This window comes from Oryctolagus cuniculus, chromosome 11 (assembly GCF_964237555.1).
Source record: "Oryctolagus cuniculus chromosome 11, mOryCun1.1, whole genome shotgun sequence".
Taxonomy (NCBI): Eukaryota; Metazoa; Chordata; class Mammalia; order Lagomorpha; family Leporidae; genus Oryctolagus; species Oryctolagus cuniculus.
In genome coordinates this window covers 2,651,178-2,676,492 of record NC_091442.1, presented here as the reverse complement: position 1 = coordinate 2,676,492, position 25,315 = coordinate 2,651,178, and the positions used below count along the sequence as shown (strand labels likewise).

The following is a 25,315-nucleotide window of genomic DNA, read 5'->3' as shown; positions in this document are numbered from 1 at the left end:
TGGGTCCGGATCCCAGCAGGTGGGGGCCGGGCTGACAAGTGGGCAGTCCTCTAAGCCTGTGTCTGTCCCCTTCTCCCTCGCCCTCGCCGGGTCTCCTGGGTCTGGATCCCAGCAGGTGGGGGCCAGGCTGACACGCAGCACTCCTCTAAGCCTGTGTCTGTCCCCTTCTCCCTCGCCGGGTCTCCTGGGTCTGGATCCCAGCAGGTGGGGGCCAGGCTGACACGCAGCACTCCTCTAAGCCTGTGTCTGTCCCCTTCTCCCTCGCCCTCGCCGGGTCTCCTGGGTCTGGATCCCAGCAGGTGGGGGCCAGGCTGACACGCAGCACTCCTCTAAGCCTGTGTCTGTCCCCTTCTCCCTTGCCCTCAGTGGGTCTCCTGGGTCTGGATCCCAGCAGGTGGGGGCCAGGTTGACAGGCGGCACTCCTCTAAGCCTGTGTCTGTCCCTTCTCCCTCACCCTCAGTGGGTCTCCTGGGTCCGGATCCCAGCAGGTGGGGGCCGGGCTGACAAGTGGGCACTCCTCTAAGCCTGTGTCTGTCCCCTTCTCCCTCGCCCTCGCCGGGTCTCCTGGGTCTGGATCCCAGCAGGTGGGGGCCGGGTTGACAGGCAGCACTCCTCTAAGCCTGTGTCTGTCCCTTCTCCCTCACCCTCAGTGGGTCTCCTGGGTCTGGATCCCAGCAGGTGGGGGCCGGGCTGACAAGTGGGCAGTCCTCTAAGCCTGTGTCTGTCCCCTTCTCCCTCGCCCTCGCCGGGTTTCCTGGGTCCAGATCCCAGCAGGTGGGGGCTGGGCTGACAAGTGGGCACTCCTCTAAGCCTGTGTCTGTCCCCTTCTCCCTTGCCGGGTCTCCCAGGAACACTGCCCAGGAAGTGCAAGAAGGATCTCCTGGCGGTGAAGCTGAGGAACCGGCCCAGCAAGCAGGAGCTGGAGGACAGGAACATCTTCCCCCGGAGGACCGACGAGGAGAGGCAGGAGATCCGGCAGCAGATCGAAATGAAGCTCTCCAAGTAAGTGGCGGCCGTGTGGCGCGGGCCCCGGAGACGGGCTCTGCAGAGGGTCCCGGCCGCGCCACTGCGCTGACGCTGCGGGCCGTCCTGTGCATGGTGGGAAGTCTGGCTGCAGCCCTGGCCTCCACACGCCACCCTCGGTGACGGCCAAAGCTGCCCCCAGCATCGGCAAACCTCTGCTGCTGGAGACAGACTGGTCTGCAGGGGCCAAGCAGGGTGGGTGAAGGAGTGAGGGGTCCCGGTGGGCGGGGACCTGCCACACTGGTGAGGACATGCCTTCTGCAGCCGAGAACAGGGGACGGTCACTGGTCCCCTCTGATGGATTGTTTTCCTGCAAGACTGTGGGACTGGTGTGGCCAAATCCCCTACGTTTCCCAGGAAGAGCTCTACACGCTTGTGCACTTACACATAAACACGTGTGTACTCCTTGCACGTGCCCTCATGTGTATACAGACATGTTATACGTGCACACAGTCGTACATATACAGACGTGTAGGCATGCACACGCATGCATAGACAAGCATGCTCTACATGCACATGTGCTCATACACACACACATGTACCACATGCCTGTTCTGTCATGCTTGTACAAACATGCTCTACATGCACATGTACTCATATGTATCCAGACATGTAGTATATGCTTGTTCAGTCATGCTTATGCACACGGGCTACACACACACACACACATAACAAACATGCACTGCATCCATGCTTGTACATATACAAAAGTACTACACGCGCTCACCACACGTGTGCTCATACACAACATGCAACATGTACTGCTTGCACCTGCACTCATGTATGCAGACATGTACAATGTGCATGCACACTTGTACACATGCAAACATGTTCTACATGCACATATATGTGTACAGAAATGTTATATGCACATGGTCATACAGATGTAGTATAGGCCTGCACTCATACATAGACAAACATGCTCTACATGCCCGTGTACTCATACATGCAGATAGGTGCTACCTGCTTGTGCACACTTATACAAACATGCACTGCATGCATGTGTACTCATGTATACCAACATGTACTACATGCACGTGTACTTGTACATGCATGGGTGTGTACTACCTGCTTGTGCAGTCACACTTATACAAACATGCACTACATGCATGTGTACTCGTGTATACCAGCATGCACTACATGCACGTGTACTTGTACATGCACGGATGTGTATTACATGCCTGTGCAGTCATGTTTATACAAACATGTTCTGCATGTATGTGTACTCATGTATACAAACATGCACTACATGCATGTGCACTCATACATACACAGACATGTGCTACATGCCTGTGCAGTCATGCTTATACAAATGTGCCACTACACACACATGCATATATGACAGATATGCACTGCACACATGCTTGCACATATAAAAGTGCAGTGCATGCACATGCCTCATGGAGACCACACATGTGCTCATACACAATATGCAGCATGTCTACTGACACATGCACTCACGTATGCAGATGTGTACAATGTGCGTGTACACGTGTACATAAGCATGTTCTATGTGCACACATATGTATATAGACATGTGGCACGTGCTCATACACTCATACAGGTGTGTGCTCTTGTGGATAGTGTGTGCGCCAAGTAGATAGTGTGTGTACCAAGCCCATCTGCTGTCTGGCCGTGACTCAGAGCCGCCAGGGAGCTCCTTCTGTGTTACAAGGTGGCCTGGGTGACCTGCAGCCCAGCGCCGTGTTAGGGGCAGGGCACGGTGGGGCTGCGGTGTCTTGGCAGCTGGGGACAGCTGGTGGGGGTCTTGTGCTCTGAGCCAGAACACTTGAAAGGCTGCCAGCGGGTGAGGGCAGAGCTGTGACGGTAGGGTGGCTCTCAGGTCGGGTGGCTCCCGAGGTTGCTGTCCAGGCACCAGGGCCTGGGGGTCCAGACCGGCTCAGTAGCTGCTCTGCGTCCCGGCCCCCCTGCGGCTGCTGTGTGGCACTGGCCGAGTGGCTGAGCAGGCGCTGGCGGCTCCTGTGGGAGACTGGGCCCTGCGGCACCTGGCTTCCTTAAGCTCCGAGCTCCCCAGAGGTGGGGTCCAGGCCGGCCCTGAGACTCTGCACTGCAGGGCGGGAAGATGCCCACAGAGCTCGGCACAGGGTCCCTGGGTGCAGCCCCGCCGTGGCGCCGCCTCCTCTGCTTCCCCTGTGCTGGGTAACAGCCCATCCTCACGGCACTGGCTGTGGGCGACAGTGACCCGGACACCCCTGGTCCACTCCTTCCCTCTTTCTCCCCCTGACGCTGGCCCTTGGGGCAGAGGTAGCTCCCCCAGGGAGAGCAGGACCAGGTCCCACGGCGTCACTGTCCCTGGGTCTCTGATCTTTGGCCGGCGCCTCTCATGCCCCTCCCCCCAGGGCCCCAGGGACCTGAGGCGCCGGCTCTGATTCTGCTTCTGTAGGCTGAGACGAGGCCTGCGAGCCCGCGTTTCTAACAAGCTCCAGGAACACCTATGCCGCGGACAAACTTTTCAAAATTAGGAGCCCCATTGCCCACCCACCCGGCACCTGGGCTCCAGCTGGAGCCCCTCAGGACGGGGACTGGGAGTGTGTCTCGGGAGCGCTCTGACGTCCGAGGAGCCACTCTGGGCTCCGGATTGGCCACACCCGCTGGCCGCTCTGGGCTCCTGCTGGCATCGCTCCCTCCACCAAGAGTGGCTACCCCAGGCGACCTCGCTGCCCGCGCTCCTGGAAGCCCCGGTGGCCTGGCCACGGCACCTTGCTCTGCGCCCCCGGCATTTGTTCGTTTGTGCAGGGCTCGGCGATGGGCCCACGCGTCTCGGCCTCTGGCTCCTGGTGAGGGTGACCCTTTGTCCGGTGCCCGTCCGCTCCCCAGTGCTGTCCCCTGAGTGGGTTCTCTGATGGTCCAGGCGCTCCCTGCGAAGCCGCGCCTCTTGTCCCTGCCGGTGTTACCTGGCCCTCCCTCTGGGGCTGTCGGTGTGCTGTCGGCACAGAGGGGCCGAGTCCTGATAAACCCATTGTGCGCTGACAAGGTCTGACGTCACAAAGCCGCCGACTGCACCTCCCCCCTGCACCCCCAGCCCCAGGCAGTGGGTGCTGTCGAGTGACGGGCATCCCCCCCCCAACTGGGGGCTCCCGGCTGCTGCACTGGCCGCCACCATCTGGGAGGAGACCCAGACGCACGACTCTAAGGTCCGTTTCCGCTGAATGTGCGTCGCAGTCGAAAAGCCACCAGTGGAACAACCGTACCTTGGGTGCTCTCTGTGTTGCCATTTCCAATGCTTCCACGGATGTATGCAGTTTTGGTTTTTAAAACCGCTTACCGGGCAGCACCAGGTAGCGAATGTTCTCTGCTCCGTGGCCCACGCCTCTGTCTCCCCACGCAGTCCAGTGGTGGCACCAGAGCTGCCTGCGATGTGGGCAGGCTTTGTGTCAATCAAACTTTATTTACAAAATCAAGGGCAAGGCTCGCTGCCAAGATGGGCCCTGTGGTTCATCCTATTTGTGCCAGGTTTCAGACCCTTCTCAGGCCGGAGCTGGGCAGAGTCCTGTTTTCTTGTCCCACGATTGGCACTCGGCTTCCTGCTCTGCCACTTGTATGGGTTTTCTATTTGATTCTCAAACCAAGGTCTCTGGCCGGCACTGTGGCTCACTAGGCTAATCCTCCGCCTGCGGCGCCGGCACCCCAGGTTCTAGTCCCGGTTGCAGCGCAGGTTCCCTGCACCCGCATGGGAGACCAGGAGGAAGCACCTGACTCCTGGCTTTGGATCGGCGCAGCACCCGCCGTAGTGGGCGTTAGGGGAGTGAACCAGCGGAAGGAAGACCTTTCTCTTTGTCTCTCTCTCTCACTGTCTATAGCTCTGCCTGGAAAAAAAAAAAAACAAAAAAACAAAAAAACAAAAACACAGTGAGTTGGCTTGGACCAAATACAAGGAAGTAAACAGCAATAGTGCGTGTGGCTCTAAAACACCCCAAACGAACTCAGGGGGTTCTGGGAATGCGGGAAGCATGGGCCCACCCTGACTCTGCAGAGGGAGAGGAGTCGGGCGGGGTGGGGCTTCCGGAGACTCCCGGAGGCCCCTGGACCAGAGGCCCGAGCAAGGTGGAGCCCGGATCCGGGCCGCGTCCGTTCCTCACTGAGCCTGTGGCGGCAAAGCTCGCGCCAGCAGGTGGCAGCCCCCTGGACGGTCGCCAGCACACAGATGGACGGGAAAGCAGCCTCGAAATCAGACACGGAGGTCACTGCTGGCCAGTTACACCTGCCAGGTCGCAGGCGGCCTTTCTGGTGGGCGCGGCGCGGTTTTCCCGCAGAATCGCTGTCATTGGGTCCCTTTGTCTTGGTTTTGCCTTCTTCCAGAGGTCCCTCAACTGTCTCCTGCTGAATAAGTCAGCCCTTGGTTGCCATGGCAACGTGCCGTCTACCGGGTTCCGAGGAACATTCGGGGTGTGCGTGTGTTATTTCCAGACGCTTAATGTTTTATCTCCCGGCGCTGCCAAGGCTCTTCTGGATGAAGCGTCTGCCCCGCCCCTACCCCACCACATAACTTACGCCGTGAGCATGGTCTGGGGTCTGGGTAACTGCGACTTCACCCCCTTCTGTCAGGAGCTCAGCTTCCCTTTCAACCTGTGCACGGTGGCCGGCGCCGCGGCTCACTAGGCTAATGCTTCACCTTGCGGCACCGGCACCCCGGGTTCTAGTCCCTGTCGGGGCGCTGGATTCTGTCCCGGTTGCCCCTCTTCCAGGCCAGCTCTCTGCTGTGGCCCGGGAGGGCAGTGGAGGATGGCCCAAGTGCTTGGGCCCTGCACCGCATGGGAGACCAGGAGAAGCACCTGGCTCCTGGCTTCAGATCAACGCGGTGTGCCGGCCGTGGTGGCCATCGGAGGGTGAACCAATGGCAAAAGGAAGACCTTTCTCTCTGTCTCTCTCTCTCTCACTGTCCACTCTGCCTGTCAAAAAAAAAAAAAAAAAAAACCAACCTGTGCACACGCAGCCTCCGGGGGCCACAGCCCCACGCGCTCTCGCTCCACACGCAGGCGTGCCCTGGGAGGCCTGCACAAAGCACTGGCCCCACTGCTCAGTGCACTGATGGCAGCACCAGGGACAGCCAGCAGGGGGCAGCCACGCTGCTTGCAAGTCCGCATGCTGACTGCTAGGAACAGTGGCCCTGGCGGTGCAGGAGGCTCCCTCGCCCACATTTCGGTCTCCTCGCAGTTAAGTGGGTGCTGTCATCATCTCCACTTTACAGATGGGAAACTAAGTCCATGAGGGGCTCAGTGACCCACCCCGAGCTGGGCAGCTGGAAGAAGTCCAGGAGGGAGTCAGAGGGCCGTTGGGAATGGACAGCGGGCCTGGGCCTGAGCACCGGCACCAGGAGGGCTCTGGACAGTGCAGCCCAGTGCTTGCTTCTGTCTCGGTGCTGACCGATCTCACACGGCTTCGGCTTCAGCCAGGGTGAGTTCAGGCAGCCAGCTGCACACCGGAGCTGGGGGCAGGGGATGTTGCCCAGTGTCACAGGCCAGGCAGGGAAGCAGGCACAGGGTCACCCAGCGTGGAGCAGGTGGGGAGGGCATCCAGAGACCGACTCCTCCCTGCAAGGGTGGGCTCGGGTCCCGGCTGTGGGGGTACAGATGAGCCCTGCCAGCTCCCAGCCTTCTCTGGTTGTGGATCAGAGAGAGAGGCAGCACCTTTCTCGGGGCCCTTTGGAAAGTTCTAGGTGAATCCCTCCAACAAGATGTGAACAGCGCACGTCTGGCAGGAGGCGCTTGCTGTGGCAACGCTGCTGTCACCGTGAGGCTGGACATGTGCTGGGCTGGTCGTGGCTGGCACAGGGCACAGGGGCCGGCAGTGTGTGAGGACCACGTGCTGTCGGGTGCTCGGCGGCTGCATCGGCGCCTTGCTATTGACGGCGTGCGTGCGTGGTGTTCTTATTCGTGGCTGTTGCATGACTTTGCCGGCAGAGGAAGACCTGGACAGCCAGTTTCTCAGTGCAGCACACACCTGCTATTAGGGCTCCCCCGGGAGGCCTTTGTTCTGGGACGGCGTGAGAAGCGGATTACAGTCCGCCGCGGCTCTCCGAGCGGGGCTCGGTGATCTCGGATCAGCACAGTTCGTTCTGCAGCTCCCAGAATGGGCACAGCTTCCCCGAGGCTGCGTGGGAACACAGGAGCCCAGGCGCGACGTGCTGTGCTCCCGTGCCCACCGTGCCCTCCTTGACATTTGCAGAGTGTTCGAGAGGATTCCTGCTGCTCCGGGGGTGGGGCTGCGCCCTGGCCAGAGCCTCATCACAGCAGGGCTGGCTCTGGGCATCCGTGCGGCTGTTTTGCTGGCGGAGCTGCAGTGGGGAGCTGGGGCTGGAGCCCTTTCTCACTGCCGGGGACACAGAGTTCAGAAATCTTCGTTTTTCTGGGCTGGGAAGGAAGAGCTTCGTTGCAGGGTGGGACGAGTTGTGTAATAACAGGTGACCCTGGACAGCGGTGGACTGAGGAAGGTCCCTTTCTCCCGTCCCGAGCCAACTCGCAGAGCACTGGGTGGGAGCCCCGTCTGCCCGTGTGCCTGGGGCCAGAGTTACTGAGGTGGCCACTGTTGACGCGCGTTCAGGGTCTTCCCTGTGCCCGCAGCCTGCTCACGCACCATGCGTGCTGTTTCCTGAAGCCTCCCGAGGGCGCCCTGGGGAGGTCCTGTCGGTGGTCACTTGGCCACGTCACTCGGCAGGGAAGGGTGGCAGGAAATAGTTGAGTGCACATGTGGCCGTCAGCTCCGTGCCTGGGCCACAGCCAGCTGTAGGTGCCATCTCCAGCCCTGCTCCACGTCTCCTGAGTAGGAATCTGCATTTGAACAGAGCTCTTCCGTCAGCTGTCACAGCCGCCACACCCTCTGCCGTGTCCCCTGCTCGGCATCCTTGGAAGCTGACCTCAGAGGCTGCAGTGCCAACCGAGGCGGCTTCGGCACAGCTGGCCTGTGTCTTAGGGAGAACACACGTTCTGCACTCGTTGTCCTTTTTGCTTTGGCCACCAGGAAGCTAAGAGCCAAGTGTGCAACTCCCTGTGGCAGACGTGTTGTGTCCTTAGGTGTGTGTCTGTTTGACCGTCTGCTGTATGCCCTTTGCCTCAGTTTCCTCAATTCTCCCTTTAATCCTTTTCTAACAGTTATTTATTTAAATTTTTAAGGTGAACAGATTTCATGTGTGTCACGTATACCAATTTAGGAGCACAGTGATAATCCCCACCCTACCGTTCCTCCTCCTTCCTTCCTTATTCTGTCTGAGTCTTCAGGGATCTACTTTCAGTTTGTACTCAGAAGATTAACTCCACGCTAAGAGTTCGACAAATAGCAAGAAGAAACACTGATACTCAACGGTAGAGACGGGGCTATGAACAGTCCTAGGATCTCAGAATGTCAGTTTCACTTGTATACATTACATGTTTGGGGAAAACTTATGCTATTTGTCTTTTTTGGGATTGCTTCATTTCACTAAGTATAATGGTTTTCAGCTCATCCATTTTGCTGCAAAAGATAAGATTTCATTATTTTTTACTGCTGAGTAATAGTCTGTAATAGATATCTAGTATATATAATATGTATAGTAGTACATAGTATCTATATTATATGGTATAGTAGCATATATATAGTATATCTGATTTCTTTAGTCATCAGTTGATGGACATCTGGGTTGGTTCCATATTTTAGCTATTGTGAGTTGAGCTGTGGTAAACACGGGCATACAGATAACCCTTTCATAGGCTGTGTCATTTAATTTGGGTAAAGCCCCAGGAGTGGGATGGCTGGGTTACATGGTAGGTGAATGTTTAGATTGCTAGGTATCGCCATATTGTCTTCCACAATGGGTGCACTCGTTGACATTCCTACCAGCAGTGGATCAGGGTACCTTTTTCCTCATATCCTCACCAGCATTTGTTTGCTGCTTTCTGCATGCGAGCCATTCTGACTGGGGTGAGGTGCAGCCTCATCATGGTTTTGATTTGCATTTCCCTGGTAGCTACTGATCCTGAGCGTTCTTGCATGTGTCTGTTGGCCATTTGAATTTTCCCTTTTGAAAAAATGCCTGTTCGAGTCTTTTGCCCTCTTCTTAACTGGATCGTATGTTTTGTTGTTGAATTTCTGGCGCTCCTTATAGATTATGGGTATCAGTCCCTTATCGGGTGCATAGTTGCAAATATTTTCTCCCATTCTGTCGGTTGCATCTTCACTTCGCAGTTCTGAAGCTTCTTAGGTTGATGTAATCCCGTCGTCTATTTTGGCTTTGATTGCCTGTGCTTCTGGGGTCATTTCCAAGACATCTGTGCCTATGCCAATGTCTTGCAGAGTCTCCAGTGTTCTCCTCCAGTAATGTGTTGGTGTCAGGTCATAGATTTAGATCCTTGATGCATTTTGAGTTGATTTTTATAAGGTGTGATGTAGGAGTCTTCTTCATACTTCAGCATTGGGAGATCCGATTTCCCAGCACCGTTTGTCGAGGAGACTGTCCTCGCTCTAGGGATTGATTTTAATTCCTTAGTCAAATAGAAGTTGGTTGTAGATGCTTGGATTGATTGATTTCTGGCCTTTCTATTCTGTTCCATTGGTCTTCCCACCTGTTTTTGTACCAGTACCAGGCTGTTTTGATTATAACTGCCCTATAGTATGTCTTGAAATCTGGTATTGTGATGCCTCCAGCTTTGTTTTTGTTGAAGATAGCTTTAGCTATTCAGGGTCTCTTGTGTTCCCATGCAGATTTTAGCATCATTTTGTCTAGGTCTGACAAGAGTGTTGTTTGTATTTTAATTGGGATTGCATTGAATCTGTAAATTGCTTTCAGTGGTATGGACATTTTGATTACATTAATTCTCCTGATCCATGAACATGGAAGATTTTTTAGATTTTGGTGTCTTCTTCGATTTCTTTCATTAATGTTTTGTAATTTTCATCATAGCCCTCCTCTACCTCCTTGGTAAAATTTACTTCAAGATATTTAAATTTTTTGTAGCTATTGTGAATTGTACTGATCTTAAAAGTTCTTTCTCGGCTGGTGCTGTGGCTCACTAGGCTTATCCTCTGCCTGCGGCGCCAGCACCTCAGGTTCTAGTCCCAGTTGCTCCTCTTCCAGTCCAGCTCTCTGCTGGGGCCCAGGAGGGCAGTAGGGGATGGCCCAAGTGCTTGGGCTCTGCACCCACATGGGAGACCAGGAGAAGCACCTGGCTCCTGGCTTTGGATTTGCACAGTGCCGACTGCAGCAGCCATATGGGGGGTGAACCAACGAAAGGAAGACCTTTCTCTCTGTTTCTCTCTCACTGTCTATAACTCTCTATCTCGCTCTCTCACTGTCTAACTCTGCCTGTAAAAAAAAAAAAATTCTTTCTCAGCAATAGTATTGTCTGTGTGTAGAAAGGGTATTGATTTTTGTGTGTTGATTTTATATCCTGCCACTTTACCAAACTCTCTTTTGAGTTCCAATAGTCTTTCACTGCAGTCTTTTGAAAACCCTATATATAGAATCCTGTCATCTGCAAGTAGGGATAGTTTGACTTCCTTCTTTCCAATTTGTATTCCTTTGATTTCTTTTTCTTGCCTAATGGCTCTGGCTAAAACTTCCAGGATGATATTAAATAGCAGTGGTGAGAGTGGGCATCCTTGTCTGGTTCTGGCTCTCGGTGGGGATGCTTCCAACTTTTCCCCATTCAGTATGATGCTGGCTGTGGGGTTGTCATGAATGGCCTTGATTATGTTGAGGAATGTTCCTTCTATACCCAATTTGCTTAAGGCTTTTATCAAGGAAGGGTGTTGCATTTTATCAAATGCTTCCTCTGCATCTATGGAGATAGTCTATGGTTTTTATTCTTCAGTTTGTTAATGTGATGTATCACATTTATTGATTTGCGTATGTAGAACCATCTCTGCATACTGGGGATAAATCCCACCTGGTCTGGGTGAATGATCTTTCTGATGTGTTGTTGGATTTGATTAGCTAGTAACTGCTGAGGATTTTTGCATCTGTGTCATCAGGGATATTGGTCTATAGTTCTGTTTGATATATCTTTCTCTGGTTTTGGAATTAAGGTGAGGCAGGCCTCATTGGAAGAAGCTTGGAAGGATTCTCTCCCTTTCAGTTGTTCAGAATAGCTGGAGAAGAATCAGCATTAGTTTTTCTTTAAAGGTCTGGTAGAGTGTAGCAGTGAAGAAATCCAGTCCTCCCTCGGCTTCTCTCTGTCAGGAGGGTCTTTATTACTGAATCAGTCTCCATCTGCGTTATTGGCTTGTTTAGGTTTCCTATGTCTTCACTGTAAGGGAGGAGGGCGCAGAATGGAGAGGAGACAGGGTACAAGCTCACAGCCAAAATGAATTTATTTGCCGAGGGGGCCAATGGCCAGCATGCTCACAGACTGACCACCTGGCAGAGGGCACAGTCCCCAGTGGGCTGGGTCTTATCTCACATCTTAGGGTGGACAAAGCGTTGGGGTTGGGGCTGAGGGTGATAGATGGAGATGAGCTTCTCCATACAGGTTTTCCAGGTTTCACTTGGCTTTCAAACCTGGAAAAGAATGCAGAGGGTGGGGTGGGAGCCCCAGCGTGTAAACTGAATTGGTCTCTTAAAAGGATGCAGGCATAGGGGTAAAGTCCAGCCTTCAGAAGATGCAGGGGTGAGGGGCGAGTTCCGATTTTATCTGCTTTTGGACAAGGAGCGAGGATGGCTGAGGTTGTGTCCTTGGTTCATCGTTCGTGACTCAGCTTGGTAAACTGTGTGTCCAGGAATCCATCGCTTCTAGATTTTCCAGTGTGTTTGAATACAGCTCTTGGCAGTAATTCCTGATGATTCTGTTTTTTATTTCTGTGGTGTCCATTGTTACATCTCCTTTTTCCTCTCTGATTTTACTAATTTGGCTCCCCCTCCCCCGTTTAAATTTTTGGTTAGTTGGAGCAGTGGTGGATCAATTTGTTTATTTTTTTTTCCAAAAAAACAGCTCTTCATTTCTTTTTTTTTCCTTTTTTTTGACAGGCAGTTAGACAGTGAGAGAGAGAGAGAGAGAAAGGTCTTCCTTCTGTTGGGTCACCCCCCAAATGGCCGCTACTGCTGGCACCGTGCCAATCCAAAGCCAGGAGCCAGGTGCTTCTCCTGGTCTCCCATGGGGTGCAGGGCCCAAGCACTTGGGCCACCCTCCTCTGCCCTCCCGGGCCACAGCAGAGAGCTGGACAGGAAGAGGGGCAACCGGGACAGAATCCAGCGCCCCGACCGGGACTAGAACCCGGTGTGCCGGCGCCGCAAGGCAGAGGATTAGCCCAGTGAGCCGCGGCGCCGGCCTCCAGTTTCTTTATGTAGGCACTAATTACTATAAACTTCCCTCGTTAACCCTGCTTTTGCCATATCTCCTCTAAGTTTTGATGTTGTATCATCATCTTCATTTGTTTCCAGGAATTTTTCAAATTCCCTTTGGATTTCTTGTACGACCACTGTTCATTCAGGAGTATGTTGTCCAGCCTTCGTGGGTTTGCGTATTTTCTAGAGATTCTCAAGTTGCTGATTTCCAGCTTCTTCCCACTGCGGTCAGAAAAGCTGCGTGTGCAACTTCAGTATTTCTGAAATGGCTAAGATGCTTTATGGCCTACACGTGGCCCATCCTAGAGAAGGTTCCATGCACCGCTGAGAAGAATGTGTGGTCTGCAGCCGTGGGCTGAGAGGCTCTGTAGGCATCAGTCAGGTCCGTCTGGCCCTCGTGTAGATTACTCTGCTGCTTTGTTGATTTCTGTCTGTTGATGAAAGTGGAGAGTCCGGGTCCTCTGTTACTGTTGTTCTGGAGTCTATGTCTCCCTTTAGATCCATTAATATTTGTTTCAAATAGCCAGGCGTCCTGGCATGGGAGCATTTACATTTATTGTAATCACATCTTCCTGTTGAATAGATCCCTTAATCATTGCATAATGCCTTCTTTGTCTCTTTCAACAACTTTTGTGTTAGTCTGTTTTGTTTGATATTAGGGTGGCTACATCTGCTCCTCTTTGCTGTTAGCGTGGGATATCTTTCCATCCTTCCACTTTGCATGCTCCTCTGTTGGTGAGGTGTGTTTCTTGTAGGCAGCTAATAGATGGGTCTTGTTTTTAATCCATTCAGCCAGTCTGTATCTTTTAATTGGAGAATTTGGGCTGTTTACGTTCAAGGTTACTATTGATGAGTAACAATGTGGCCCTGCCATTTTTCCATAAGGGTTCCTATTGTTTGCGTTGGACTTCATTTGTACTTTTACTGGGAGATGTTCTGCCTTCATATTCTTGTTTTTTTAAATTAAGATTCTATTTATTTATTTGAGAGGTAGAGTTACAGAAAGAGGGAGAGACAGAGTTCTTCCATCCACTGGTTCACTTTCCAAACGGCCGCAACAGCCAGAGCTGAGCCAATCCAAAGCCAGGAGCCAGGAGCTTCTTCCAGGTCTCCCATGTGGGTTCAGGGGCCCAATCACTTGAGCCATTTTCCACTGCTTTCCCAGGGCACAGCAGAGAGCTGGATCAGAGCTGGGACTCGAACCGGTGCCCATATGGGATGCCAGTGCCTCAGGCAGAGGCTTAGCCCACTATGCCACAGTGCATTCTTTCATAACGATGACTATGTTTTTGTGTTTCTGTGTGTAGCACATCCTTAAGCATCGTTTGTAAGGCTGTTGGTTATGGAAGCCTGTATTTCACCTTCATTCATAAACGAGAGCTTTGCAGGGCGCAGTATTCTGGACTGACAGCTTTGATTCTTGTTGAAGACTTGGAGAATGTCTGTCCACTCTCTCCTCGCCTGTAGGCTTTCTGGTGGGAAGTCAGCTGTGAGTCTAAGTGGGTCCTCTGAGAGGAGTCTGGCGTTTCTCCTGGGCACAGTTTAGTCTTCTCTTTGTGTTCTACTGTGGAGAGTTTGTGTCGTGGTGAAGATCTTCCCTGGTCATGCCTGTCAGGAGGGAGTCCTGTGCTCCTCCTGTACTTGGATGTCTCTTTCTTCCTCCAAATTAGGGACGTTTCCTGCTGCATTAATTTCACGGACGAGGTCTTCTAACCCACTGTTTCCACCCTCAGGAGCTCCTCAGACCCCCACGTTGGGTGTTTGATGGTATCCCGTACATCTCAAACATTTTTTTTAGATTTTCTAATTTCTCCCTCCTCCTCCCGTTCTCCTCTTCCTCCTGAGATATTCCCAAAGATTGGTCTTCCAGCTCAGGTATTGGCCTCACCAAGTCTGTTCAGGCTTTCCACCCTGTTTTTATTTGACATACTGAATTCTTTGTTTCTAAGATTTCACTATGATTTCTCTTCAAAATCTCGGTGTCACAGAAAAACGTCTCCTCCGTGTCACGCCTGGATTTCTTTAACCCGAGAGTTTGCGTCTGAGTCCTCCTGTGATCGTTCTGAATTCCTTCCAGGCATTTCCTGTCTTTGTCTCCACATCCTAATGTTGAAGTGTTTGTTCCTGCGGGGGAGGAGGTCACATTGTCTTCCTTATTGTTTCTTGAATTTCTGTGTTTATTTTTAGGCATTTGTGGAGACACTTGTTGGTTTTCTCCTCTGACAGATTTTGTCTTTGAGCTGTGCCTCTGTGGCTTAGTGCAGTGTCTGCTGTTCAGTGTATACCCAGAGGTGTGTGCTGGGTGTGGCCAGGGAGCTCTGGTCAGTGCCCATGGTGGGGCGAGAATCCAGGGCAACACCCAGGTTGGGCGTGGCAGATCTCCCCTGTGGCCAGCAAGGGGAGGGTTTGGTGCCCTGGTAGCAGAATTGCACCCTTGCTCCTCTCCGAGGTGCTGAGTGCCCGGGGTTAGCCTGCAGTGGGCGCAGCCCTCACCTGTGGCTGATGAACCACACAAAGATCTGTGCAGTCCTCAGGGTGAGCCTGGAACCCTCTGCACTGACCCTCGCCCGGCCATCAGGGAGCTCTGCGCTCAGAGACAGCAATGGTCCTGAGACCCAGCTGTGCCCTGTCCCTCATCATTTGGTCGCAGAAGCCCCATAGCCACAGCCCACAAGGCTCCCATAGTCATGGGTGCAAAAGATCTGTTCCTCCCGGCTAGCCTGCCCCGGCCACAGAGAGCTCAGACGTTCTGCTTGGCCTTGGCGGTTTGAGTCCCGGCGCCTGTGATCTGTGAGAGGAAGCGGGGATCTCACAGTCCTACGAGGGTGCCCGGATCCTGTCATCCTGGACTCCAAGTCAGTGGGGACACAGATTCTTCCCTCTGGTAGAACCCCCAGGTCTCAGACAGGCACTAGAGCAGCCACAGCCTCTGCTGGTGTCAGATAGCGTCGTGTCCCTGCCCGGAGCGGGCACCCTTGGGCGGCCGGGGAGAAGCCAGCGTTTCCTCAGCTGGCTGAGGCGGGCACCCTGCCACCACCAGGCTGGACTCGGACAGCGTGGGCCTCCAGGCTCCCTTGCAGGCAGGGTCCCCCGTGGCAGGGGCTGACGCGGTCAGCTGTCTCCTCACTCTCCGTCCGATGCTGGCCTCCGTCCAGCGCCAGGTGCGGGGCTCGCGTGTGGTTTCTCCACCCGTGTCTGCCCTGTCCACGCTGCTGCGCATTCCCTCTTCCTGCTGTAGAATTTCCCCTGCAAACTCCTCTCCAGCTCCCCTGGGAAGGCACTTGCTCCACCTGTCTGCTGTCGGCCCCTGGTCTAGGCATGGCTTCTCCTCACTCGGCTCTCTTGGAATCCACCCGATTTCTCTCCATTTAATCTTTGTGGGGTGTGCTTTTCTGCCCATCGTTTCAAATCCATTTCTAGGTTTTAATCATATAAATGTAAGTGCGAATCCACTTTTTTACGGAAGCCGTCCTACACACACAGCTCTCATCTGGCTCTGGCACCAGAGGCTTTTGTCTGTTGCTGCCTGATGTTGCAAGGTTCGCTGCGCTGAGTGGGCCAGTGTCAGGGGGACAGAAAACGCTGGCTTTGCGTTCCCTCCCACAGCTGCCGGCTTGCGGTTTGCGACAGGTCCCTTACTTTTCAGGTAGAACCACAGCGGTGGGTTCCACAGGGGACACGTTGTTGGTTTTCCACCTGTTACGGATTCTGTACCTGAGCTACATTCCCAGCGACGTAAGAGAGGGAAAGAGTGGTGAAGGAGACCGGCGTGGGGGCCCCTTGTCGGGGGCACAGCAGGCTCCCCCCAGGGTGGTGGCCGAGGGGCGGGGCGGGGCGGGGACACAACTTCCAGACAGGTCCCAGGAAAGCTGCACTGGTGACCTCAGACGTAAAAACGATCACAAAAATTAAAGGAAGAAGTTAACTACTGAGAGTTGTCAACGTCACCTTCTCGCTGTGGGATATCGGTGTGCGGGTGATGATGGGGAACGCTTCCACCACAGGTGGCGCTGGTGCTACGTCCATTCCTGGCCCCTCACCAGCCGCCGTGTGGGGATGGAAGAGCCAGGGGCACTTGACCTCGGCGTCCTCCTGGCGGCCAAGGTTAAAGAACTGAGGCGGAGGAGGACGCATGCTGTCAGTATTAGTTTAGAATCCCAAGGATCATGTAGTCAGCAAGCTCTGCTTCGCCCTGAGTGGCTTTGGTGAGCCTTTCCTGGGCAGGGGGATGGCCCAGTTGACCTCCTGAGCCAGTGCTCAGTGGGCCATCACCTCACTCCCAGATGATGCTGGTGGGAGACACTGGTAGCCTGTCACGGGCTTGAGCTCCCCTCGTCCCTGGGACAAGCCTGTGAGGTACAGACCCTTCTGCCGGATTCAGTCCAGGGCATGCGGCTGCCTGTGGGGCTGGGGACGCGGGAACCCACCGTCAGCTGTGCTGGTGTGTGTGTGTGTGGGGGGGTCTCTGTAGCCTCTGCCCCCACCGCGTGCGGGCCCTCACGGACTCTGCAGCCTGCAGGAGGCTGGCCTGAGAGCGAGCTTGCTCTCCCCCCGACACGCCCACCCAGCTGGGGCATGAGCTCCTCTGTGCTTCAAGGCTGCCAGCAGGACACAGTGTTAAGGCGGACGTGAGGTGGTTCCTGCCGGCTGAGCCCGGGGCGGCTCTGTTTTCACTCCGAGACAGAACACCCTGAGCCCCGGGGAGTTCTGCAGAGCTGCTGTTTGCCTGCGGGGCTGGCGGGGGTGAGCTGAGTCCCCAGGGCCTTTGTTCTGCCCTGGGCTTGAACCAAACCTGTGTGGACGACAACGCTCACATCCTCCGAGAGCCCCTTGGTAAATCTGGGACAAGTAGAAGGGCGAGAATCGGCTTCTGACACGACTTCAGGATGACGTCAGCAATAGCCGGGGACGGCTGGGACCCCGGGCTGGGGGCAGGGCATGAGCTGAGCGCTTTCCTCCCTGGACCCCAGTCCTGGCCAGGGTGACCTTTCCCCTCTGCAGGAGGAGACCGCGCACGGCGAGGCTGCGTCGTGTGCCCAGCGTGCCACAGCTGTCGAACGGCCCGACGGTGGCTCCGGAGCCCTTGCTCCTCACCAGGGGCCGCGGCTGTGAGTGTCTGTGCTGAGGTTGTTGATGTCCACGTTCACTGGCTGAGCACGTGGCCTGCAGGCCTCGGCCCTGGGACCCTGGGCTGCACGCATGGGGCTGTTACGCACGTGGGACTGCGTTGCTCTGGGGCAGCTCTCGCCAAAGAATGAACGCACCATGTGACCTGCGATGCCCAGGGGCGGGGCCTGGTCACTGCTAGCTCTGGATGGTGCTGTTATCACAGTTTTTAAAAAAGTATTTATTTATTTGAAAGACAGAGTTACAGAGAGGCAGAGGCAGAGAGAGAGAGAGCGAGCGAGAGCGAGAGAGAGAGAGAGGACTTCCAGCTGCAGGTTCACTCCCCAAATGGTTGTAATGGCCAGAGCTGGGCTGATCTGAAGCCAGGAGCCAGCAGTTTCTTCCAGGTCTCCCACGTGGGTGCAGGGGCCCAAGGACTTGGGGCACCCTCCACTGCTTTCCCAGGTCACAGCAGAGAGCTGGATTGGATGTGGAGCAGCCGGGACTCAAACCCGCGCCCATATGGGATGCCCGCTCTGCAGGCGGCGGCCGTACCCACTGCGCCACGGTGCTGGCCCCATCACAGTTATTTCTGTTGCTGTCCTTCAAACTCCTTTCCAAGTCTGCCTGTTCCCCACGGCTCCTCCACGGCCGCTGTGGTAGGAGGGGACACTTGGGGTGGCGAGGAAAGCAGGAGACAGGGCTGGTCTATCTGGCAGCCGCAACACCCTCCCCACCTCCCAAGGTTCACCCCCCTCCTGGTGTGGAAACTTGGAGTCTGTGTGTCGTGCAGGTACCGGGTCCGGAGGCGCAGAGATGAGCAGGTGCACTGCACTCCCAGATGCTGAGTAAATCGTTGGCTGAAATAATTTGTGCAGGGCTGGACACCGGGACCAAGCACAGCAGCTGAGAGCCTGGGAGGGCATTCGCTCGGCAGGAGGCGCCCGAGCCTTGTCTCCTGGGTCTGTAGGTGCTGGCTCATGGGGCTGCCTGAGGTTAGAAATCCAGGCAGAGGGCTGGCGCCGTGGCTCAACAGGATAATCCTCCGCCTTGCGGCGCTGGCACAAAGGGTTCTAGTCCCGGTCGGGGCGCCAGATTCTGTCCCGGTTGCCCCTCTTCCAGGCCAGCTCTCTGCTGTGGCCAGGGAGTGCAGTGGAGGATGGCCCAAGTGCTTGGGCCCTGCACCCGCATGGGAGACCAGGAGAAGCACCTGGCTCCTGCCATCGGATCAGCGCGGTGCGCCGGCCGCAGTGGCCATTGGAGGGTGAACCAACGGCAAAAAAAGGAAGACCTTTCTCTCTGTCTCTCTCTCACTGTCCACTCTGCTTGTCAAAAAATAAAAAAATAAAAAAATAATAATAATCCAGGCAGAGAGCAGCCTGCGCAGGAGCACAAAGGCCTGAGCCAGGACTGCCCACGAGGGGGCGCTGTTCCACACCGCGATGTGCCGGCTGGGGAGTGGAGGCAGAGGCCAGAGGATGCTACAGCGTGGTGCCGCGGGGGCTTCTCTGCTGCCGGCTGTTCCTGGCGGAGCTCAATGTCACCTCCTACCTTGTCTGGCCCCCATGGGTGGCCTCACCCTGGTCACTCTCCACGCCTCTGCCCGTCACACCTCTGCTGGCTGAGGTGACCCTTCGTCCCCTTGCCTGTCTCCTGCTGGCACGGGGGGATCCCTCCTGTCCACGTCATGGTGCTGGAGGACAGATCTGAGAGCTGGGTGCGAGGGATGGCGGGATTCGGGGTGAGCGTTGCTGAACCCCGGGGGTGGGGTGGCGGCGTGCACTGGGGGAGGGAACGGGGGAGGAAGGAGAGACGTGAGGCAAGGCCACGCAAATGCCTTTAGGCACGCGGAGTCGGCCGTGTCTCTGGGCCATCCGGGCCCTGGCGCTGCTAGGGTGGCTCTGTCTGCCCGAGTGCAGGAGCTCCCAGATAGGAAGCTGAACTCGGAGAAGAGACTGTGCTGCGGTTTCGCATTGCAGCTCTGAGCGGCGCGGGCTCGGAGGTCGAGGCCCCTCGCGGGGTCTTTACCTTCCTGCTGTCCCGAGCTCGCTTTCACGGTGGGCAGCAGCGTCCCGCCTCTCCCCTCACAGCAGTTTCTGCAGAGGACGGCGGGCAGTAGGCAGCTTCGCTCACCACCAGGGGCCAGGCGGGCTTCTCCCGTTCAGGTGTCATGAGCCTGTTTGCCTTTGGAAATGGGATGAGCTTCAGTTTCCGCATTTAAAATGCAATCCGAGGAAAACGGGGAGAGTTGAATTCCACTTCTCACTGTTCTGGAAGCCTGCAGGCTCCAGCTACTGGGCCTCCCCGAATAACCTGGGGTTCCAGGTTGGGCAGAAGAACCAAGCATCTCTGGTTGGATGAAAGCGGACATGGGGTGGGAGCAGGGGGCTCTCTGACGTGAGTCTCGAGGGCTTGGCCCGGGGCTGTGGCCTCTGCCTCCCAGCTGGACTGAAAGGCGAATTCTCTGGTGGAAGCACGGGGCGTTCTCCCAGTGAGCGCTCCCGCACACGGGGGGCCCTCGGCGCTGAGCCCAGTCCGTGCGTCTGCTCGGTCAGGGATTGTCAGGGGGACGATTTCCAGGGGGTTTGCAGACAGGTGAGCGAGGAGACCAATGAAGATAGTTCTTGGAGGGGCAGAAAGTTGACAGCGGATGTTGTTGGCGAGAGGACACAGAGGTGTGGGAGGGCAGGGGCCGGCTCAGCTCCACTGGGCTTCCCCCTTAGCCGTGAGCCCCTGGGGTCGTGGGGCTGCTAGACCTGCGGTCACTAGTCCGGGGTCACGGGCTCGAGGATTTGGTGTGGACGTCGCCCGTGGCTTCTGGAACTGCGACTTCCACAGCCGCTGCCGTTCAGTGCGGCCCCGTGTGCCGAGGGCTGGTCTACACCATGGCCTCCGCCTCACGTCTCTACTTTGTGTGCTCGGAACTGAGGCTGTGGCTTGTTTGCAGCCGATGAGGAGCTGGGTGAGGACTTGAACTTGAACCTGTCGTTTGCCTTCACGCGACTCCGTGCAGCGCGTCCGTGGATCACCCCGATTCCCCGCCCGAGTGGCAGATTCTCCCTGAAGGAAGAGCCTTGCGCAGTGCCCATCCTGACCCTGCCGCAGCGTCGGACGGGAAGTGGGCTGTCCTCGGGTAGCTGCTGCCTGGGTGGGCGGTTGACCAGGTAGATGGATGAGCTGGGGAGGTGGGGGAGATGGCTGGGGCCTGGGCCAGCGGCCAGAGGGAGCTGCAGGGCCGTGCTACGGGGGCTTCTCCTGCCCGCTGTGGGCTCCTGACCGCACACAAGTCAAATAGGTGGGTAGTTGTGTGGCTGGGAAGTTGGATGGATACATGGATGGAGAGGTGGTCAAACGGAAGGCTGGGGTATTTGCATAGCTGGGTGGACAGAGATAACTGGATGGACAAGTGGACGGCTGAGTGGGTGGCTGGGTAGTTGTGTGGGTGGGTGGCTGGACAGGTGCATGGGGTGGTTGGCTAGGTGGATGCACAGGTGGTTGCATGGTTAGATGTATGGGTAGGAGGACAGAGAGTTGGACGGATGTGCCTTTCAGGCTGTCCTGGCAGGGTGAACGGGACACAGTTCAGTAACAAAGTAACCGTGTGTAGGATGAACGTCTGCCTTTACCGAGGGGTTGTTCAGATGCCTTGAAGAACGAGCCCGTTTGCTGGGTTGTGCGCACTCGGGCACTGCGTAGGATGCTTTGGTCAATCACAGATCTCACACGGAGTGATCTCTTGAGCTTCTCTCGCCTAGCGATGGCATCGCTGCCTTAGTGTGTGCGTAAGTACGTTCTGCCACGCTCACACGCCCACCCCGGTGCCTGATGTCTCTCTCAAAACGCAGCCCTGTTGGGTGACCCGAGACTGTGTAGCCAGTGTTCCCAGAAGCATACGTGGAGGGGTGCGAACCCTCAAGGCCTCAGTGGGCCTTGCTAAGTTGGTGGGTGGGCCCTGTCCTGGTCGGGGGGTCCAGGACAGGGACTGAACACACTTGCAGCCATTCCACTGCTGTCTGGACGCCAACCAGACTGGGCCATGTCACGGCTGCCGGCCCTCGAGTGGGGATGCCCCGGGACTCCTGGCGTTGCCGTTAGGAGAGAACGCCAGCATCTTGGGAGGACCACAGGGCTGCTCTGACGGTGTCCTGGGCCGCTGTTAGGGGGACGGGCACACAGTCCCGCGGGGACAGCCGTGACTGACGTTAGCGCGTGGCCCTCCAAGGGCAGCACTGGGAACCTGTGTCTTCACACACTGGAAGCCTCAGACCGTGCTCATGAGTGACAGCGGCCAGGCTGGTGCTGGGGCAGAGTGGGTGTCCCTGTCTAGGGTGGGCAGCTGCCAGTGGGTCCGATGGGCTTCCCTGCTGGGCCAGTGTGGGCTGGAACTTCCAAAGGCAGCTGAAAATTACATTCTTAGGTGAAATGTCTTTTATGTGCTTGTCAAGAGACTGTTCATGTTCTGAAAAGCGGCAGGTGGCCGTGTCGGCCCGGCAGGAAGTCCCTCCTCGGGGCTGGGGCTACTGGGACTTTTGACTTTGAGCAGTGAAGGGAAAACAGACGGGCCGCAGCAGAGCACCCTGGGGGGTCCGTGCCTCCCCCTTGCGGGTGGGGGCCTTGCCTGGAGACGTGCTTGTGACCCCTCCTCCCCGTGGTGCTCTGGGTCCAGGGCCTTGGCTCCCAGCCCAGCCCCGCCCTGTTCCCGCATTTCAGCACAGGCAGATCATGTGTCTCCCTCCTCTGTCAAGTGGGCGTGGCTACAACAGGGCAGCAGACAGGATGCCGTGGGTGGTGCCTAGAACTGTGCCTGTCAGACAAGAAGCACTCAAAAAATAAACAAGCAGGAGCTGCACGGGGCCAGGAATCTGTCCTCGCGGCGTGGAGAGAGAATTCCCGCACCGTGTACAACCCACAAGGTGCGCGACTCAGTGCTTCCAGTAGGTTCTTTGACCTGTGTATACTGCACCACAGCCAACTCTAGGACATTCTCGCCACTCGCTAAGAAGCCTCGCCTCTTAGCCGGGGCCGCAGCCCCTAGGGAGTTCCGGGGACAAGCGCGCTGTTGGTGACCTCGCAGCACACGTGAGGGTCTGTCTGCAGGCTGCAGCACCGCCATCACCACCCTCAGCGGCGTCGTCCTCGCCGTCCTCCGTCTTCATGTCACCACGTCGCTCGTCCCCGTCAGCATCACGTCTCTCAGCCTCCCGGCCCATCCACGTCGGCGTCGTCCCTTGCGTTCCCTCCATCGGCAGCGGCTCCATCAGCATCTTGCCCGGCAGTTCCCTCCTCGTCGGCGTCGTGCCCGTAACCACACTTTCCCCCGTCCCCGGCAGGATGCACTCGATCATTCTCGCTCCATTCCTTGGGACCTTGAAGATGTTGGGGGGATGAAGCCCAGGCCCAGGGCAGTGTCAGGAGCCCTGTGCGAAGGCCTGGCCGGTGCAGGCCCCTGCTCTCCACGTGCCTTTGCCACGTGAGATGCCCGGGGCAGAGGGAGGGAGGCTCTCGGTGTCCAACCTTCAGTCTGGCCTGCTGCCTTTTCACGAAGCTGATTTCCGTACCAACCCTCCTAGTCCTCCCGGCGTCTCCAGTGTGTGCACCGCCAGGGCGCGGGGCCCGCCGGGGATGCCGCCCAGCCCCCAGGATCAAGAGGAACACCAGGGTTCATTAGGGCCCTTTCGAGGATTTATTGCAAAAGCACAAAAGGGACCCATATGGGCTGTGAGCAGGCTCTGAGGGTGCCCTGGCCCGCAGCCCGGGCAGGGAGCTGTGGGGTCAGCGGGAGGCAAGGCCGGCGTGGAGGGGGCAAAGCTGGCAGGGGCTGTCCCTGGCTCTGCCCCTCCGTGCAGGTGGTAAAGCGACAGGAAACAGCTCTGTGTCAGGAGGCAACATCCACACCTCCGAGGAGGAGGACGTGAAACTCCCTTTGGCCGGAAGTCGTGGTGTGCAGGGGACAAGTGGTGCTGGGGGCGGCTTGGGTGCGGGAGCCGGCGTCCACCCAAGGCCCTCTGTGCAGGGGGAGGCCCAGGCTCCCCTGCTCAGCCATCATCGTGGGGCAGCCCTGCTCCCCCCCCCAGCCGCCCGGGGCGGTCAGCTCTGTTTCCTTTGTTCGCGTGGACGCTGTAGGGGACTGCGCCGCGTGTCTTGTGGGAAAAGCAGTGCAACTTCCGCCCAGGGCAGTGGCACTCAGACAAGGTTCCAGGCAGCACTGGGGGCTAGGGGTGCCCTGGCTGCAGTCACGGCCGAGGGAGGCCGGGCAGGCCTGGTGCCTGAGCAGGGACACGAGGCGACACACCCGGCTCCCCTTGGGATCGGGGCTTTGCCGTATGCAAGCCGTCACGGCGTCACTGACACCTGTTGAGCCCGTGCTGTGTGCCGGGCGCCGTGTTCTGCCTGCGTTCCCTCCCTCAGGTCACCAAGGCAGGTGCTGCCATTAGCTGTGTTTAGCAGTTGAGCAAGTGAAGCCTAGAGAGCTGGGGCCGACGCTCAAAGGCAGGCGACTGGGGTGCGGTGGAGCTCAGCTCTGACCCAGGCCGGTGACTTCTGACCCCCACCCTGTGGAGCAGCTACAGGTGGACTGACACGGTTGTTCCAAAGTCACCAAGAACCCTCTCTCTAATTCATGTTGCGATCCTTGGCTGACGTTTCTCCTCCATGGTCCAAGGTGGTTGCAGGAGCACCAGACTTGGTATTCAAGTCCATTTGTGTTCGAGAACAGATCTCAGTTACGGCTGCTGTTCAAGAGGGCTCCTCCCAGCAGCTCCCTTAGCTCGGCAGCCAGAACCCAGCGGTGCCCGGGCGTAGCTGGAGAGAGGATCAGCATTCCGAGCAGTGGGGCTTGGGCAGGAACTAGGAGTCTGCTACTGTAGGTGTTCCAGCGAACGTTGCCATGGAGACAGATTAACGGAAGGGGGAGCAGCCTGGTGGAGGAATGAGCAGTGACTTCTGCGTGGCCTGGCCTGGGGCCGCACGGTGCCCGCAGCTGCGAGAGTCACCTGGGTATTACCAGACGCCCCGTTCCTGTCCCTCCTCCCCTGCACACTGGGCTGAAGCTCTGCCGAGACAGGGACACACCCTGCTGCCCCTCCTCCGCCGTCCCCGCCCCTGACACCTCGGCTCCGGGACAGGTGCTTCGGCAGCCACCTCTCTGTGCCACCGTCTGCACGGGGCACAGAGGCACCAGGAGCAAGGCAGATGTCATGCTGCCTTCCGGAAGCTTCCATCCCTCCAGCAAGTGTAGGGTGGGTGTCAGGTAACGATGGAAGTGCTAAGTGCGGGACGCCCGTCGGGGGCTGGGCCCCGGCGATGCAGGACGGCAGCCCTGGACCCTGTGTCCCAGGTCCGTGCCCCCTGGGGCCCCCCAGGAACCTCTGAGTCCTGCGGAAGTGGTGTGGGCGGGGGCGCTGGTGCCCTGGTCCCGTGGGGAATCAGCGACAATCGTGAGAGCTTTTGCCTCGGCCTTGGTGCCCGCCCTCCTGGGTTTGCCGGCTTGCGGGGTTGCCCACCCTGTACGGGTCCCGGCCCTGCTGCACAGACCAGGCCAGAGCCACCAGCTGGGGCCCAGTGCAGACCCCGCCCAGCCCTGGTGTCGCCTGGGAAGCAGCGAGGGGCTGGGAGCCACAGAGAGCAGCGTGGTGGGCGGGGCTGCCCTCTAGAGCGTCGCAGGTGCAGGAGGAAGATGGGGGGCTGGTGGGGGCCCTGCTGGGGCAAAGCTCAGAGGCAGGACCTGAGGCAGAGGACGCCCTGGGACCCAGGGCGCTTCCCCGTGTCTGTGGGAGCCACAGCTGAGTGGTGTCGGCGCCAGCGGCAGGCAGTGGAAGGTGTTGGGTCAGATTTCTTTAATTGCTTAAAATGTGAATGAGGGACTCAAATGAGGGTATCACAGAAAGTGGAAAAGCACGTTAGAAAAACCTGCCT

At 56.9% G+C, this 25,315-nt stretch overlaps 1 protein-coding gene across 2 annotated transcripts in view; it reads left to right on the top strand.

Moving 5' to 3' along the window:
- The window catches only part of PHACTR3 (phosphatase and actin regulator 3), a 225,847-nt gene that overhangs the window by 177,148 nt on the left and 23,384 nt on the right, over positions 1–25,315 (top strand). For both annotated transcript variants that reach the window (XM_051835075.2, XM_017337824.3), the window contains exon 8: positions 849–1,002. In XM_051835075.2, coding sequence (XP_051691035.2) covers positions 849–1,002 — 154 coding nt within the window. The remainder of the gene's footprint in view (positions 1–848; positions 1,003–25,315) is intronic.